General features: G+C 33.1%; 1 protein-coding gene across 2 annotated transcripts; it reads right to left on the bottom strand.

Annotated features, from left to right (window-relative positions):
- Window positions 1-388: 388 nt before the first annotated feature.
- Window positions 389-17980, bottom strand: LOC106143639 (alpha-tocopherol transfer protein). 2 transcript variants are annotated; one of them, XM_013345769.2, is made up of 6 exons: window positions 17859-17980; window positions 5612-5762; window positions 3413-3507; window positions 2432-2582; window positions 1910-2103; window positions 389-1533 (listed from the first exon to the last, which is right to left on the bottom strand). In XM_013345769.2, exons 2-6 carry the CDS (start codon window positions 5748-5750, stop codon window positions 1186-1188), a joined length of 927 nt encoding a protein of 308 aa, XP_013201223.2. In that variant the 5' UTR covers window positions 5751-5762; window positions 17859-17980; the 3' UTR covers window positions 389-1185. The 2 variants fall into 2 exon arrangements, with proteins under 2 accessions (XP_013201223.2, XP_060802730.1); XM_060946747.1 differs by having other exon boundaries at window positions 1913-2103.
- Between the last annotated feature and the right edge of the window lie 929 nt (window positions 17981-18909).

The raw sequence follows: 18909 nt of genomic DNA, 5'->3' as shown, positions 1-18909 counted from the left end.
TGGTACCTAACTTATTTTTAGAAATAAGATTCTCTTCTTAATTTGACTTCGTGGGCTGAAAAAGGATTATTATATCTAGGATAATCCACCGATGAGTTTATGATTACGTGCTACAGAAATAACCTTTCTCCGTACCCGTAGTCGCCTTCCGACAGCAGAGATGTATTCTGGCCTTGTATAGTTAGTTCACTAGGACTATAATTAATGAATTTTATTAAGAATGATCTATAGAGAGAAGATACCAGAGAAAAAGAGAGACAAAAAAGACCAACGATACTTGTGAATAGTATTGTGAAATAGTAGTTACTTACTTACCTATAATACTTTTAATTGTTAAAATCATAAAGAGTAAATTATAGATTTGATTATATCATATAAATTTATTTTTCAAAGTAAAAATAGCTTTGACAGGTATTTTAATTCACCACAAGCATGTTATGTTAATTATAGCTTTCTAAGAAATTATGTAACGTATCCTACCTTACAAATAAATTAGGCAAGTAAATGAGATTATTGGAACAGACTGAATTAACTTTTTACTTATTTACACACTAAGGCACTAGTTTAATTTAAGGTATTTTTAAGTATAAACAAGAATAACATAAAACATAATGAAAAACCTAATCGAATAAAAACAAACTACTGAAAACAAGTAAACAAGCTCAGTAACCTCATAGTTTGTTCGATTGAACTCAATTTTATTATCACAGGTTTTTTGACGATTTTTTATTTAGTAAGAATAGAATAAAAATAATAACCTATAACCTACTACTAACTAAAGATTCAAGTTATATTCAATTAAAGTAATAGCATAGTTATTTGCTCAAAATTAGATATAAGTAGGTACTTAAAAATAAATCTACTTTAGACTAATGGAATTACATACATTAACCCAAATTTCCTACAAACTAAGACATAACCTAATTTTATATATCTTATACTAACAAGGGTGGGATGATATCGTTAACTTATTTTTATACATTTCCAAGCAAAATTTCCACACGTGTAGTTAGATAACATGACATGCAAACCACCTATATATTACCATGAAAACATAAGAAAGTATATAAGCACTCAATTGGGAACTTGTGGCTGAGTTAGATATACATGTGTACACGTAAAGTTAAACAAAACAGATAAAGCGAGATTACGTGCGTGAAACTTCGTGAAACTCCTGCCCCACTTTTAACACAACTTTATTCCTTCCTCTTCCAGTCTTCTCACGACTTCTGGGCAAATTTCCTTTTCGCGGAATTTGTATCCGATTGAAATAACCTCTTTAGAGACGTCGAAGTTTTTCTTGAGGGATTCTAGCCATATTGTGTAAGAATAATCTGGCCAGATGCCGCCGTATCTCTCTGGCAGGTGGTCGGGATGGATGTGTTTGTGTAAGGACTTGACGTCGTATCCGTGGAAATAGATCTTGGAGCTCATACTCTCGTTGAGAAACGGCCTGAATATGCTGTAAATTTTGTCGAAGAGCCACGAGTGGTTGATGATGTGGATCGCATGGGTGATGGCCGGAAAACTCGACTGAAAAGTAATGAGTAAGAAAATTAGCACAAACAAGAAATAATAATAAAGCCATTTTTCTGATTTTACCACTGACTTGTAGTTTGCATCTGAGAAGAGTAGAATAATACCACTATCTTTGAGGATAAAAGTAATCACAATAAATTTTTAAAGTTCCCATTACTGACTTTATGACCGTATAAACTTTGCCAATTTATTACAGTTTTTTAAGTATTTTAAAAATAAAAATCTGTCTGGTTTGTGAAAACCCTGAGCTACAAAGTCTTAGAATAAAATAGTAGTGTTAATCAAATAAAGGTGAAGTAAATATTTCTTAATGGACTGAGTCTTAAATTTTATGATCTTTATTTCCCTTATGTATAAAAAAAATACTAGCCACCAATAGTTTAACAATCTTGGCTGCGACGGATGGCGTGATCTGCCAAGCGTGCTGCGTGCCGATGTCCTCCAGATCAAAGATGGCGACTCCTCCGAGGATCTGCGTCCTCTGTTCCAACATGCCTATCTCTAACGCCAGGATGGTCGCCTTGAACAAATCCTCTACAGGTACAGATTTAGGATCCCAGCATCCTGAAATTAAAATGATTTTGAGACTAAAGTTGACACAAAAACACAATGGTAATGGCCTTTGTTTATCGCTCTAATATCACGACCTTGTCGAGATAAACCACGATGTAATTTTCTAAAAACATATGGGGTAGACAGAGCCAACAATCTTGAAACGACTGAAAGGCGTCATTCAACTATATGGCTCAATGGAATGAAATTCAAATAGTGAAAAAAGAAGATTATTTCGCAGTATGTTTCTTCTTCGCTACCAGAACATCATGCAAGCTAAATCATAATTATATCACCTTTGCTTGTTTTCACCACAGTTCCATAGACTGAAACTCCTTACCGATTCTGAAGTGTAGTAGCCGCCTTCCTTCCTGGTCTCGGTACGGAGGCACAGCAATCACATTAGCGTCCCCGATACAGCGGAGGTCCAATGGAAAGATGTTCTCGAAAAGTTCCGGGTTGTCTTCCTTGAACTGGTAGTAATTCACCATCTGAGAATGAAATTATTGATTAACTATCTATATGCCAAACTAAATTGTCAGTCGTTTTACTTTTATATCAGTTTAGATACAATGAGAAAATAATTATTTTTGTAAGAAGATGGTCAGACGGGAGAAGCTTCATGTAATTGTGCCTTACTTGTCTACTGGATCGTGTGAATACGCATGAAGCATCTTTTTTTCATGAAGCTTCTTCCAAAGGAATATGCAACTAAGTTACCGATAATTACCGACACATAAAATAACATATACATATAAGCTATAGATAGGTCACAATTGCAGCAGATTAGGACCCGGTGGCATAACGTTTTCACTGGCCTTGTGTGTCGTATATTCACGGCCGCCCTCTATTCAAATTGCTCAGTAGACAATGACTACTGCATTTTATTTGCGACTGCAGGAATGTGTATGAGCAGAGTATAATTTATATGTTATTTGTATTGTACGTAATTATGTAGGTACGAGTACCTTACATATGAACATATGCTTGATGCAATTAGGAGACACAAGGATTGCCTACACTGACGTTTGAGTTTCATTTTTTTTATTAATAGTGAATAGGATTTGTAATTCACTACACATGATCGAAGACGGGTTAGAATCTTTTGCAATGGTTGCAGTCCAGATGGGAGTCGCTTCGCGTAAAAACCTAACACTCACTTCAGAATCATGGATCATAGACACCCCTCGGGATCTTTGTGAGGTGAGGACGGAACCGAGTCTTAAGCCAAGTGTATTTATATTATATTGTTACTTTTATATTATCATAATATAATAAAATGCGAATCGAACCGTATAATAAATATAAATTTATATTTTACCAAACGATGTGCCCTTTGTGGTATAAAGTTGCGCGCGCGCAAAAATCTTATCAAGAACTCGTCGTCCATGCGATGAGGAGTGCACTCCCCTCGTTCTGAAAAATAAATAGAAACAATTAGAATTCAATAAATAAAAAATATTTAGTCCTGAATCGCATATATTTGCAAACAAGAAAAGAAAAAACACAACAGATGCTAAGTAATAATATTACATGGTTTCAGTATTAATTAATAGTATTCTTACTTAGCATCCTAAAGGTGAACACAGTCACAATTTGAATAAATGATCACTAGAACCGAATTATGCTTTAGCGTTTAAAATTTCTAAACTTTGTCTACCCCAATATAGATTAAGACGATAAAACTACTTTCCTTACAAAACAAGGGAAGTGTTTTATAAATAGCTGGTGGAAATCCGTAGTCCCTACCTACAATGAGTTTTAACTTGTAACGTGTCTATGTATTCCGACAAAAAATCCACATAGGTAACCCGAAGCGTGCATACATTGTCGCGCTGTGCTAACCAAGGGTCTCTGACCGTCAAGAGGGACATAAAGAGGTCCTTTGCGTTCATACATTAATCATGGCTTTGCAACATATAAATCCCGCTTCATTTCTGCTTTGACTGCGAAACTGGCGAGGGATTATAAAAGGCTTAGTTACGTGAGTATCAAATGGCCATACAATACAAAATGTGCTAGCTTGTATGTTTATGGTATTGTCAACATATACTCGTGTGAAAGTTAGGGTTCCCTTTGTGGGTTTAGAACATCAAACTGTTGTTTTTATTATATATAGATCGTTTTATTTCGCTATTGACATAGTACGACATTGCTAAGGTAACGAAGCTTTGAAAAAATAAAATAGGTAAATGATATATAAAAATAATTCCATCTCATAACATAACTGAAAGTTTCGTAGTGAAATTAGTGCAATCACTGTAATCTCCATGCATATTATTAGTTTGCGCCAAAATAAAAAGTATGCGTAATGTGTGTCTAATTTTAAATTAATGAAATATGGCTATTTTGGTATTTGGTGACGTAACTAGAACGTAATCTGTGGAGAATGGAATAACAGAAACAAGTTTATGCTAAAGCGATTATTTAATATCTGAAGTGAGAAACTGCGATACCTCCTTTTTCTTCATGTTTCATGCAATATTACAAACAAATAGACTCATATAAATATTGTTCCGATTTCTATTTGAACAGTCGTAAATGACTAATTATTTTGCTAAATTAATGTTGCCCAAAATGAAAATACGACAATTGCGCGGTCGTTTGCCTCCTCTAAATCCTCTTGACAACACTTAAAAGCCCACAAAAAGCTCTTGGCTTGTATTCCGAGCCCAAAAGACACAAATACTAATTAATGAAACATAACAAGCTACGGCCTAAAACAAAAGTATGAATGAGAAAGTAACTTTGTTCCGTTTACTTTAAAACTACATTTTTGCAGATGTAATGATTGATACATATTATGTTGAGATTTAAAAAAAAACTTAGCATCAATACAAAATAAATTGGATTATAGGAACCAACATTAATGTTAGTAAACCTTAATAAGTGACTAGCGTACTTGCAACTAGGTGGAGTGTTAATTTCTTCTTTCAACAATTTTACATAACATATTTTCTTGCTCCTTGTTTTACATTATCCTCTTGTTCAGAATAAATATACAATATATTATTCTTTGACCTATATTGTGATTTAAACCAGCCAGATAAAAATAAAGTTGGATCAGACTTGCTAATAATGTTAATTAAGGAACCACAGTTGCAAATATTATTGGAGCAAATTTTGTAGGGTAAAGGTCGCATTATAATCCTTACATAAAATACGGACAGTAAGTACATGATGTACTTGTAAGGGTTTAAATTTATGGTTGTTTTCATAAAAGAGTGATGGGAATGCTGGGGTTGAAAACTTTAGGTACTCCAGTTGAGTCTGACTTAAAGTTTAAGCTAGATTAACAGAATTAATTGTATCTAGACTTTCTCATTTACAATGTTTTTAGTTTCTCTTTCTAGCAACTTCAGGCAGAGGCTTGCAAACAAACTACAAATCGAATGTACAGACTTGTACCATGGATAAACTTAACTCGTAGGGACCTTCTCCGCAGTGTCGTCAAAGTACTCTATAAGTTCTAAGAAGGTTTATCTTACTACAGTTTTAGGTCGTGGAATAAAATTCTTACCATAGATCATGTCCCTTAACTCGTCTATGGCCTGCAGACGAGTGTTGGGGTCTTCCCCACAGTGTTGGCGGGAGTACTCCAGCAGTTCTGGTGGAGGCTCGCCGAGCTCAAGCTCCACGCTGTAGTCCGGCGTCGGCATTATTCACTGGAGCTAAGAATAATCAATATAATTATTAATCGACTGTGAGAAAGCGACTTCAAATGAATGGGATATTTCTAGGACCAAAGACCAGATGCAAAGGATTGTGGCGAAATCTATACGCCAGAAGTCACAAAAATAAAAAAATAAATACACGCGACGCTATCAGTCAAAACGCTACAGGATCAATTTAATAGAGAGGCGTGCGCATTTTTGAGGAATAATATTTACAGGTAGTTGGAACGTTTTTGTGAATTTGATTCTAGAATAGTATTTCAACATGGCTGATGATTGTTTTAAAAGTGTTAAAATTTAAAAAGTTAAAAACAGGTGTGACAGATATGTACTGCAAAATCATATACAATTTTCTGACTTTGCTCAAATTTGGTATTAATTGTAGGTAGTTGTAAGAACTGAAATCAAATTTCCTTTTCTAAGTTTATATTATCGACTTGGTTAGTATCGATAGGCCTGAAGCAAAGTCCGCCTTTTACGTTTTGGTCGAGAAGTTAAAATACACAAATAGAAATCATCCACCTACGGATAACTGTGGCAACACTGACGTAATTAACGACCGCAAATCTACAATTCGGGACAAGCCTCTTCGTAAATGACGTCACAAGGACTTTCGTTCCAGATTATCTTCGAACTTCTCTTAGATATTTTGGCGTGGGAGCCGCGTTGGTGTGAATTAAACGGTCTGTGGGGAGACGAATGTTTTTTGAGATAAGGTTTATTGGAGGGTGTGAAGGGAAATAATTTTGTTTTGGAAAATAATTATGATAAGATATATTGCCTGGAACCATCAACTTGGCATCATATTCTCTCTCACGTAATACGAGTATCCTTAAGGATGAGATCACATAATCGCCGCTTTTAATAATCACCAAATTTATATTTTGACTAAAACGAATTTAAATCATTCATGAATAGAAATTTTGTTGATATAACAATTATTAAGTCAGTTATTGTCATTTAATAGATATTGCAGACACCTGCTCATTCTTGAGTAAGTAGTCATTGTTGAATTCATAAAATTTCAGTAAAGGAGATTTTTGAAATTAAATTATTTATTGCAATTTTAAAAAAAAACTACATAAACTGTTAAAATAAACATGCTGGCACATAGTAAATAGGAAGTTTTCCCTAACAATGTAATGCTACAGTGATTAATACTTATTTTATGTTTGCTGTACTAACAGTGAACAATACTTCTCACAATACTTATTCCACAGCACTTACGTCAGTCTCCTATTACCTGCGCTCGCTACTTTACGCATATGTAATTAAGGACGGGAACGAATGCAAATTGTGCATCGGCCAGACGTGATTTTGAATGCATTTGTGCAAGTTATAACACTGCATACTTCAGAATAATGGACTTTAACAAAGAGACCATAAATTGTTTAAGTTTCGTATTTTATAAGCAATTTTCCCATTAATGGCATTTTTATTGAATTTGATTCTCAAGCGGTACTTTTAAAAGTAGTTGAAAATGTAAACAATAACTAGTACGTCAAAAACCAATTCATTTGAAAGATTCAAGGACTGTAAAGAAAATTGTGTTATGAGCGCACAGATTTTCAGTTGTTTTTACAATTTGTTGTAAATTTTTTTTAGTTCTCTTCATTTTCAGTATTTTCGGAATTCGATAAAGCCAAGTCCAATATCTTAAAAACAGCACAAATTGTGTTCAGTGATTTTATTAGTAAAATGCGAGGAGTTTTACAATTACATATATATACCTACCACTTTTTTGTGTCATTTTATATTATGTATTAACAAACAAGTTAGCACATTCAGCAAAGGGAAAATGATTTACATTTCTCGCAACACTTTCTTGGCTAAAATTAGAAATAGAAAATAGAATCGATTCTATAATATAATAAAATTTTCCTCGCGCCGGCTGCTGATAAACAAGTTTGTAAAATTATATTACTGCAATAATTCTCAAGTGCTGTAACGTGCAATATAGATGCATCTAATCGCTTTAGGGTAGGCACTTGGCCGGGGTAAAAGTGAGAGAAAGTCTGCGAAATGCCACCAGGTTGGCTTTTAGATAAACTGGTCACGATATGCCAGCTCGTAGGAAACTTTCCTACCTTGTTTATGCTTATTTATGTGGCAGGAGCTCAATTATTACCTTGGAACCTGTTACTAGATTAAATGCATGCAAATACTCAAGTAGAGTAATAAATAAACAACGCATCCCGCGCAGATTGAAGTAGTTTAGAGATACTTGTAATAAACTTTTTCTTTCTATATTTTATAAGTTTGGTCAAAGGGACACTATATAAATCTGTATTCCATTATCCATGTGCCGTGTGGTTCCCGGCACCAATTCAAAAAAGAATAGGACCACTCCATCTCTTTCCCATGGATGTCGTAAAAGGCGACTAAGGGATAGGCTTACAAACTTGAGATTCTTTTTTTAGGCGATAGGCTAGCAACTTGTCACTATTCGAATCTCAATTCTATCTTAAAGCCAAATAGCTGAACGTGGCCTATCAGTCCGCTCAGGACTGTTGGCTCTGTCTACCCCGCAAGGGATATAGACGTGATTATATGTATGTATGTATGTATGTCCATTATCCAGTAGCAAGTAACCTTTGAATCTTTTAGTGATTATTTGCTTAGTCTAAGCCGTAAGCGATACGTGATATTGAGGCATATTTTGTTATGTTTATTGAACAATCAGGTAAAGATGAACTTGCGAGCGCTTTGTGCCAATGATCAATGAAATATATGTATCATTTGGACTTGGATTATTATACTATACTATGGTTCGTTTTGTATGACGATATGCTATCAATCTCTTACAACTCAAAGTTAAAAGAGTAATTACTTAACTGTGTGCCCATAAAACTGTTGTCAACTTTGAAATATACGAGTATATTTACGTTTGTGGTGACGAAATCACTAAGTTTTCTGACTAGTGACCTTTTATCTACCCGCATTGATGTTCAATCTGTCAATCTGTCACAATAGGTAAGGTTGTTTTATTATTGTGGAGACAGGAAGATGAGCAGATGTTTGATATCGAAAACTTAATAAAATTATTTGCTAAATAACGGTTATGAACGAATACCCATAATGTTACTCTTTGTATGACTAAGTGATAATCAATTTGACAAAAGTATGAAAACTTGGTATTATTGAAAAAAATTATTCATATTCATCTGCTTCTTCCTTCTGGCAGCAAACCAGTTACCTTACCTAAACCTCATAATACACATTAATCTATCTGCTACACAAATAGATAAAAAATATTTACAAATAAACAATACATACATACATATATACATATAGTCGCGTCTATATCCCTTGCGGGCTAGACAGAGCCAACAGTCTTGAAAAGACTGATAGGCCACGTCCAGCTATTTGGCTTTAAGATAGAATTAAGATTCAAATAGTGACAGGTTGCTGGCCCATCGCCTAAAAGAAGAATCCCAAGTTTATAAGCCTATCCCTTAGTCGCCTTTTACGACATCCATGGTAACGAGATAGAGTGGTCCTATTCTTTTTTTATATTGGTGCCGGGAACCACACAGCACAGCACAAATAAACAAACAAGCATATACATATATCTAACTACAGTCACCTGTACTTAACGTCAGAAACAACTTTAACAACGTGTATAACTGGTTCCGTTACCAACACGTAATACTATGTAATGCACTTTTAAAAAGTAAAGAGCAAAAAAACCAGTTCAACCAAATAATGTGCACTAAACACAAATATGATAGAAAGTTTCTTCCTAGTTCTTAACTTAGAGGATTGCATAATAACATAAGTGCATGGGTTACTTAACAACAAACAATAACGAAACAATGCTATAAATGCGTGGGTTATACCAATATTATATTGTGTTATTCAGAAGTAATGCTATTATTACGTCTTAACACCGCAGGAATTCCCTTTAGGGTTTCGTAAAATAAGGGACTTTTAAACTGTAGTTACTGAGGTAATTTGACGAGAATGTCAATTTGAAACATGAATACTGAATCGTTAAATTTATCTTACGCTATTTCTCATCTATGAGCTTTTATAAATTGTTTGTTACATTGTGCCTCGCCAAGAAACTTACATGTTTCGCATAGATTTGTAGTAAAACTTTAAATATAACATCATAATGTAGGTACACATGCAGGCATTGTTTATCTTAATTGTAATTTCACTAGTCCATTATCAAAACGCCAGGCCATAAAATGAATAAATAATAAAACATTAATTCATATAGATCGCACAGAAAAGATTGTACTCGCGTGTATAACGCACTTTACTTTCAAAAGTTACAATCGGGTTCAAGCACCACAGTTGCGTAATTTTTATATTAAGTATTGAGATCACAGTGGATGCGTTTCGGAAGTGTTGTATAACAGTTTCTTTTGCCCAAATGTCCCAGAAAGAGAGTGTTTGTTTACCTTCTCAACCACGTGTAATATAATGATATAATCGGCGAATTCGATGTTGATTACATAATCTAATTGCATTTTATATTTTAAGATTTTGATACGTGTTAACGTTGTGATTCTTTTATGTCTAAATATACATTACAAATAACCAAGTTATACTCAGTAAATTACAAAAATAAACATTTTATTCGAGATTATTATGAATTTATCAGGGACCTCATTATATTTGCAAGGTAAACTACGGTTTGTTTAAAATGAGAGAGAATAATGGTCATAAGGGGCACCCGAGCTCCTTTCCAGAAAGATTAGTTAAAAACTAACTTGCGTTAGTAAGTTTTAAAAGAAGAAAAGTACCTATAACGAGAGTCGCTTCGTGTAAAATCCGGACTTCAACCAACCGGACCCAATCCAGCTTCATGGTCAAAAGGCGATTACTAATACAAAATATGGTAATACGTAGGTAAAAATTATTGCAAAATTTGAAAAAGTTAATTATGTATTCAAAATTACTCGAAAAGTATAAAAACAATTATGTTATATTTATTTATATACATACAAATTTCAGATTGTATATTTGCGGAACTAGCCGAAGGTCACCGAGAACATAGTCTAGAAGAAGCATTACTTGTTTTTTTTTTTCATTAGCATTGATGTGTTTAACAACGAATACAATAATATTCATGACGTCAATCATTTCTCGTCAATGTGTTTTGGCAAATAAATATATTGGTTTTTTTATTTTACAATCATTACATAAATAATATATGAGTAACCATTTTTTGTTCTCCACTTAAGATCCACTAAATTTTTTGTAAAGTTACAGGTCATGTACAGCTAAAATAGTAATGAGAGGGAGAGAGAGAGACAGAGAAAGAGAGAGACTGAAAAGGTATTTTAAATACTTGTGATTTTTAATAATACCAAATAAAAAGCCTATTTATAAGTTTGAGACTTGTGTTATAGGATAGATGCACTAACTAAAAAATACTTTATGTTGCAATAAATAAACTTATATAAATAAATAATCATTCACAACCCAGGCCAATTAGTCAACATTCATTTCCTACAATGACCAAACCGGGAATAGAATCTGATCACATAGACATAGCCACTGCCCAAAATGACCAAAAAAGAAAGAATCAAAGCCTAGAAGTGTTACAAATACTTGGACCTAAAGAGTGGTCTTTTAATTTCATGTCAGACTGTTGGCATATGTATATATGTATGTATTCATGTAAGCTAACATAAAATTTAATAAGGAAGCAATATTCTTGGAAAAGAAATATTAACAGGAAAAGCTTGGATATTCTGAAACCGTCAAATAACATGTAAATTTAACCACGATGGAATAAAATTCTCCTCTAGGCTATTGTATACTATCAACGAATGATGATTAAGTTTTCCACGAAATAAATAACATATATCTTATAAGTTTTGGATATTATCATATCGTGGATTGAATTACCGGGTTTGTGAAAAACAAAATATATGAGTTAAGTAAATACGAAAAAACTAAGCAGAATTTTGAATTCAACTTTGCAACTTATAAGAAAATAAAACTCTATATGTGGAAGATACAACTAAAGTACATAGGTATATTTAAAAATTACTATTCAAAAATTTTTGATATGTATTAACATTAGGTACAGAAGGGGCACTTTCGCAAAATATATTCAAGATGAATAAGATAAAAGGTGTGGTTTGTGGGTTATACCCAGAACAAATCTTGAAATAATATTATTCAATCTATTTATTCATCTTAACTTTACCAGCAGAAACGGAAATATACTCGACAGGCAATTGCTACAAAGAGCAAGGTCATTGCACCGGAATCCGGCAGAGTGATGCATTTTCGCGAGCCTTCGCTGTCCAAGGTCAAGCTTCTTTTGGTACAAAAAGACTGGAACAACAGGACCGGTTGTTTGCAAAAAGCAGGACTAGTCTGACGGGTACGCAACCCGTCTCGTTTTAGAGGTACATTTTACCTCGGTTGGGATTTACTTGGAATGTCTCGGGAAAGATTTGGCTTATTTTAAAGATGCTGTAATTTGAATTTATCAATTTTTGCTATACGCGTCCATTTTTACTAATTTATACTTATAAACTATTAAAGAAGAAAAGAGGTGTAAGCCCACTGAGAAAAAGTCTGTTTGATTGTATTTTTGCAATATGAACTCAATTTTTTTTAGGACTACAAGTGATATATATATCGAAAAGATATCTGATTAATTTATTCAAAATAAAAAAAAATTAAAATATTTTAAAGTTATTTTCAAACAGAATATTGCTGTATTTTTTAAATTGCACGATTACTTTATTTTAAGCTTAGTAAATATTTATTAATACTGGACTTTCAAATAAATATAGTCACACTGTTCTTTTTTAAGCACAAAAGCAATAGGTACCTACAGTACAGGTAGTGTCGATTTAGGTATCCGTGTTACACAATCTATAAATTAACAAACAAATAGAGCGAGTGAATGGATGTGTTATTTGAGAACGCATTTAGGTATTTTTCCATTTGTACTTGCTTTTGTTCTAATTGAAGTATTTAGATGTTAAAAATAAAATAAAAATATTTATGTTTAAGGTTTCTTACCAAAAAAATAAAAAAAAACATGTGTATTTGCAAGTGTATTATTTAATTTCTGTTTACGCGTTTACGACCGTCAGTATTTATTATTTAATCCAAGAAATTGATTTACATAATGGAACTTCATACTTATTTTATGTAAGTTATTTTCAGAATAACTAGAAGAGTAATGTGAAAAATCGAAAGTTCCGATAAAAACAACAAATTATATATGTAAAGTTTAAAAAAATATGTATTTTGTTTAAAAACGAATGATTTCAAAAGTATTTTTAATAACAATAATAATGGACCGACCTACTGGCTATAATAAGTTAACCGAAAAGTGTTATGTAAGCGAATAAAAATAGCCACGAGTTCGTGAATAAGTTCAAGTGTGTCAAATTGTCATGTTAACAGCGTCGTTGTATAATAGCTTTTATGTTGCAAGTGAAATGGTACAATTTCCTATGTCAGATCACTGGTTGTCAATGGACAGTGTATTGCATTGTTACATTTTAACTGGTTTATCTTTGATCGATGCTTTTGACACAAAGGTTCTTTAAGCCCATACATTCTCGTAATGTTATCATTACTTTTTATTACATACTGATATACAATATATGTATACGTTTTAAAATATTAAGTATGATAAGTTATATTATTAGGAAATGCGCACTCAATTGTTATAATATTGTAATAATTCGTAAGTGACGCCTTATCATCTCTTATATAGTCGTATATGTAATGTTTTTATTTGTACAAATTTCGCAATTTTTTTAAAACCCAATGATATGAAATATAAATAACTACTAATAGAATTATAATTGAATAGAAACATGTGCCGTGTGGTTCCCTGCACCACCAGAAAAAAATAATAGGACTACTCTGGCTCTTTCCCATGGATGTCGTAAAAGGCGACTAGGCTCATAAACTTGAGATTCTTCTTTTAGGCGATGGGCTGGCAACCTATCATTATTTGAATCTCTATTCTATCATTAAGCCAAACAGCTGAACGTGGCTTATCAGTCTTTCAAGACTGTTGGCTTTGCCTACCCCACAAGGGATATAGACGTGATTATATGTATGTATGTAGAAATATAATTAACCACTGCCTGCAAATACGAAACAATGAAGCATATTTACCTACTTTGCTTACTAAGATTGTTTCTCAGTTCAGTATTATATTTCAGGAAGTGGTGATGCTTTTAACTGCCAAAATTAACATAAACGAAACAATGATACGTATGTATGTATAGTCTAGGAAGACTGCCGGTATGACTCTGAATACATGCTTTTCAATATTAAAGGTTAATTTCGGTTGTATGTAAAGAATACAATATAGGTTATACTGTTAAACATACTTAAATATAATCACGTCTTTATCCCTTACGGGCTAGGCAGAGCCGACAGTGTAACAAAGACTGAAGTATTTCTTATGTAGCTCTTTATTTGGATACTGAAATTTCTAAAATGAAATGCTACATTGCTCTCTTTCAGAATATCCTCAGTAGCATTCTCTGGGTACAGTCTTGACCTGACTACAACTAACAATGGCCTGAAGTACGCCGGAGTACAAAAGGGTACTTAGATGAATATGTGCACTTTGCTTCGGTAGTTGCCATTTATAAAAGGATATAGGATCAGATTTTATGAATGCTCTCAATTTATTTTCCACTTTGATTAAGTATATTATGTGTATTTATGGCAGTAGTATGAACAGATAGTTTTGTTTTTAATATATTTATAGACTTTTGTTCTGGGGCGTCCTTGAGACTTTCGTGGAATAAAGGTATGCAAGGATCATGACAAGTAGAACGTCTCTGCCCACCCCGCCGGAAAGAGGACTATATGTATGTACCTATCTATAGATTGTACAGCCTGCATAAACAATGCAAGCAAAGCATTTATGTTTCTTTCTTCGAATTAGATATCTCTACCTAGTACTGCTGATTACAATTGTTTATATCAACGCTGCCATTAATAGATACCATAACATTAATTAGAAGATGTGTGACATTTGTTAAGAAGACATTTGTGAAATTGAAAATGTACATATCTAGACCGTAGAAAGTCAGTTTATGCTACAGTTCCCACTGAAAATGCGTTTAAAAATGGTAACGTAATTTTGGAACAGTTTTTAATTCCAAAAATTCTTTCACAGACGATGATGAGATAAATATAAAATTAGTGAAATATTATTCTGACTAAACTAACTATTTATTCTAACTTATTTATTAAACTAATTACTTATTCTAACTATTTGTACGACTTTTTCAGTGAAAACCGACCACTGTCAATTCACGCGTTCTTGAAAAATGCAGAAACATAATACCTAATTTGATTTAAAAAATTTGAGAAAAAATTTTGAAATTCAGCTCGCACTTTAGGTATTGTTTATAATAATTTATACGACTTGCTGTCTTACTTTTGACCGATAGGGTCATGGCATTCTTTGGCAAGTGACATTGTAAGTTAACTGAGTTATTTTTAATCTCTTAGTATTCATACAATATTATACATAAAGAACTGGTTTCTCTATGTATGACATGACATCTATGAATTCTGAGCACTTTAAATAAATAACAATTTATTTATTTTATTTTATTTTATTTTTAATTTTAAAATTATTTTGGTAATTTTATAGGATTTTTTCTCTAACATCAACTAAAGCAACAAAAGCTTTTAATTGTTACTTATAGTATATTATGAGAAATCTACCATATAAACTTCATGAACAGATAAATATTATAGATGTTTTAAATCCTAGTCCACATACATAGTTCATAGGTTCCTAATCTAGTAAAATTTCAATGTGTCGTGATTGAGGATCGAACTTAATCGAGACTATAGCATATTCCATCAGATAAATTCAATTCTTAACATAATCGGCAAAGTTATTAAAAAAAAATATAACAACAAACAGTCAGTCAATAAATAGAAGAAGGTATAAGTAAATAAATACGGAAGCATCCATCAACATTAAGGAGTGATTGACATAGAAAACAACGCTCAGCTGAAACAAGATTTAGAAAGCTATAATCCTTAGGGAGCAAATGAGGTGGTACAAAACTCCTACAGAAACAGAATAATACAGTGGAGTACATTCCCTGCGTAAAGCTACGGGAAAGAAAGCCAGTTCCACCGTTCATCCATTCTAATAATAAATGGAAAAGATTTGTATTCTTATTAAACGAATAAAACTAAGTACTGCATTATTATAGAACTTTACATATAGATAAACAAGACACACACACACACACACACACACACAGATGGTCACGTCTTTATCCCTTGCGGGGTAGACAGAGCCAACAGTCTTGAAAAGACAGAATGGCCACGTTCAGCTATTTGGTTTAATGATAGAATTGAGATTCAACTAGTGACAGGTTGCTAGCCCATCGCCTAAAAAAGAATCCCAACTTTGTAAGCCTATCCCTTAAGCCTCTCCCTAATAAACAAGACAATCGGGACTAACATAGGTTCCTTTATATCTGGAATTTCATTTAGATGGGACTCACGGGTAAATTTATTTTTATAAAACGCAGCCCAAACCTAACGGTCTAGATAAATTTTCAATTTTGCATATTGGTTCTCGGTTTAGGTGCACTTAGAAAGTAGGTATTTACGAAATCCCTGGAAATAGACGGGATTTTTGGATTCAGCATGTGGAACCGCGGGCGTACTCTAGTATTGCTTAAGTGATATTGTGTACGATAATAGCTACATAACATAGACACATAATATGATGCGCGAGCGACGCGAGCAGGCGAGCAGACCACGTGTGAGCGGACAGCCGAGGCGAAGGTCAGCAGCTCGACGCTCGCCAAATCGGCGCGGGCGCACATTTGCGATTACGTTTTCTTTAAATAATGGCAACTTTCGTGTAGTAAAACAAAAAATACTATATAACTAAGTTAAGCTTACTTAGCTCTCTTAGAAATTTTCAAAAACCTTTCTAAAATAATGGCAACGACATGATAAATATCGATATGCAATAATTCAGTCTAATTTTTGTAGGATGGTATCGGTTTCCCAAAACAAAGACAAACAAAAAGGAGGGACATTAAAGAACATTTTTTTTGAGATAATAATACTACCCGTTCGTTGACACTAGTACCATGGTACAGTTCCATTTACAATGGATCTCGAAATAATGGAACTAGTGTCGGTGTTAAACGCAGCGTGAAATAAAAATCCTCCCGAAAAATAATTTAAAAAACTAACGAACCTATCGTATTGTCACGTCTTTATATATAAGTCACGCAGGTAATATGCGTTGTTTAAAGTAAAATAATTAAATGCCAAAAACTAATAAATCGCAAGCGTGCGCGAGTAATTTCTGCTTAAACCATAGTTATATCACGATTAGGTACGACATTATAAAAATATGCGAAGTTATCTAGGGCGGCAAATAGGATGATTAGTTAGTACTAACTCAGTATAGTAATGACAAGTCGACCTCGACATATTGTCCAGCTATTATCTGCCCTACTTGCACATGGTAATTAATATATTTTATCTAATCTACAGCTTTGTCTGACTGATTATTGTAAATACGGATTATTTACTTCAATACTGATGTCCATACGAATGTTATTAAATGTGAGAAAAACACTTCCTGGTTGTTAATTTCCACTGTGGAACTGCTGAACTTGTTTTAATAAAAGATCGCGAAGACCCTCTTTCGAAAAATTCACTTTAACATTTATAAAATAAACCAAAATTATTTTAATGATAAAGTGATTTTTTGAAAGTTAATGAAAGCAACATTTTCTTTGAAAGTTCTTAAAATACCAATAAAAGTAAGGATGCCCCTAATAAATTTTGAACCACAAAGTTAATGCGACACCATACACGACAAAAATCGTAAAGATGTGAGGGTATATTTTTAGAAATATTTTTTATAAATACCTACTAAATAGATTAAAAATTACAATCAAGAAAAGTTTTGTTTATGACAAAGAATTATAGAAAAACAAAGCATGATCTGATTTCATTGTTAAATTATTATTATTTAGAAACAATGTTCCCAAAGTTTGAAAGCAGCATGTATATTTAAAAAACACTAAGATACATTAAAAAAAGGCATTAAAATGCAGGGTACCTATATCAAAAACTTACCGGCAATATAACCAGCAAAATGGCGACTAACGGTTCAAAACGCGAGTGTACGATACTGCGGCGCACCGCGGACTGCGTATGCGCAGCCAATTCGCCACAAGAAAAGCCGGTATCGCGTCGTCTGAACAACAATAAAGTTTTGGCGAAGCAGCAAAAAATGCAATACCCTTCCAATCGCCAGTTCAAAGCAAAGAGAAAAAAACATTAGACTCGCTCTTGTCAGAGCTTTGCTTTCATGGAAAATCCCACCTTATTTAATAAATGCTGTAAGTTGTGACTGTAGGTTTGTTGCCTCTTCACCATTAAATCACTGATCCGCGTTAGGCAGAACTTGGAAAGGCCATAATTTGTTGAGGAAAGATTTATATTTTTGTCGTCGCGAATAAACTCAAGAGCTAATTTCCTAATAATTGAAATTTAACCTTTTGCCCAGTTCCTTACGGCTTTGCTCCTACGAATTTTCAGAAATATATAAACTTTTAATATACTGATTTCGAAAGTATATTTATTAACTACAACGAAATGTACAAACATGCAAATGTACAAAGTTGCCGTCTTTTACCGTGCAAAAGCTTCTCTCTGACTCCGTAGAAATAAAAATAAAGAAAATGCCTATGTTACCAGAAGGAACACTTCTTTTAATATCAAAAAGACTAAGGCCTCGTTCACCTGAATTATTAAATGATGGAAATGCGATTCAGATAGTAACATTTTACTAGTCCATCGCCTCAAAGTCAAATCCTAAGTAAATTTTATGAAAGTTTTTATTTTCTGTTTTATAAAATATAAAAAGTAAGTTATACTTAGTAATATTACTACACGTGCTGGTTTTAGCTAAATATCTTTAAGCCTTATTAGATGGAAAAAGATTTTCCTCACTCAGTGATAATGTATTAGAATGTTAATATACTTTATTTATTGAAAGTTATTATTTAAATTACTTTTACTCGTCAAAATAGCACTTTTTGCTCCACTTTATTCCATTTTCCTGTACGAGTAGATACTGATCACACGTAAATGTATTTGGAGTTTTTCCGAATTTGTGTAGTGT

This window comes from Amyelois transitella, chromosome 2 (genome assembly GCF_032362555.1).
Source record: "Amyelois transitella isolate CPQ chromosome 2, ilAmyTran1.1, whole genome shotgun sequence".
Classification (NCBI taxonomy): Eukaryota; Metazoa; Arthropoda; class Insecta; order Lepidoptera; family Pyralidae; genus Amyelois; species Amyelois transitella.
Note: the sequence above shows the minus strand (reverse complement) of the source record. Positions and strands in the feature narration are given on the sequence as shown.

Excerpts from the sequence above, each read along its gene's own strand:
- LOC106143639 (XM_013345769.2), bottom strand. The coding sequence starts at position 5,750 with ATGCCGACGCCGGACTACAGCGTGGAGCTTGAGCTCGGCGAGCCTCCA. Across the intron at positions 3,508-5,611 it reads GTTAAGGGACATGATCTATG|AACGAGGGGAGTGCACTCCT; the intron begins GTAAGAATTTTA and ends TTTATTTTTCAG. Across the intron at positions 2,583-3,412 it reads CACAAAGGGCACATCGTTTG|ATGGTGAATTACTACCAGTT; the intron begins GTAAAATATAAA and ends TTTCATTCTCAG.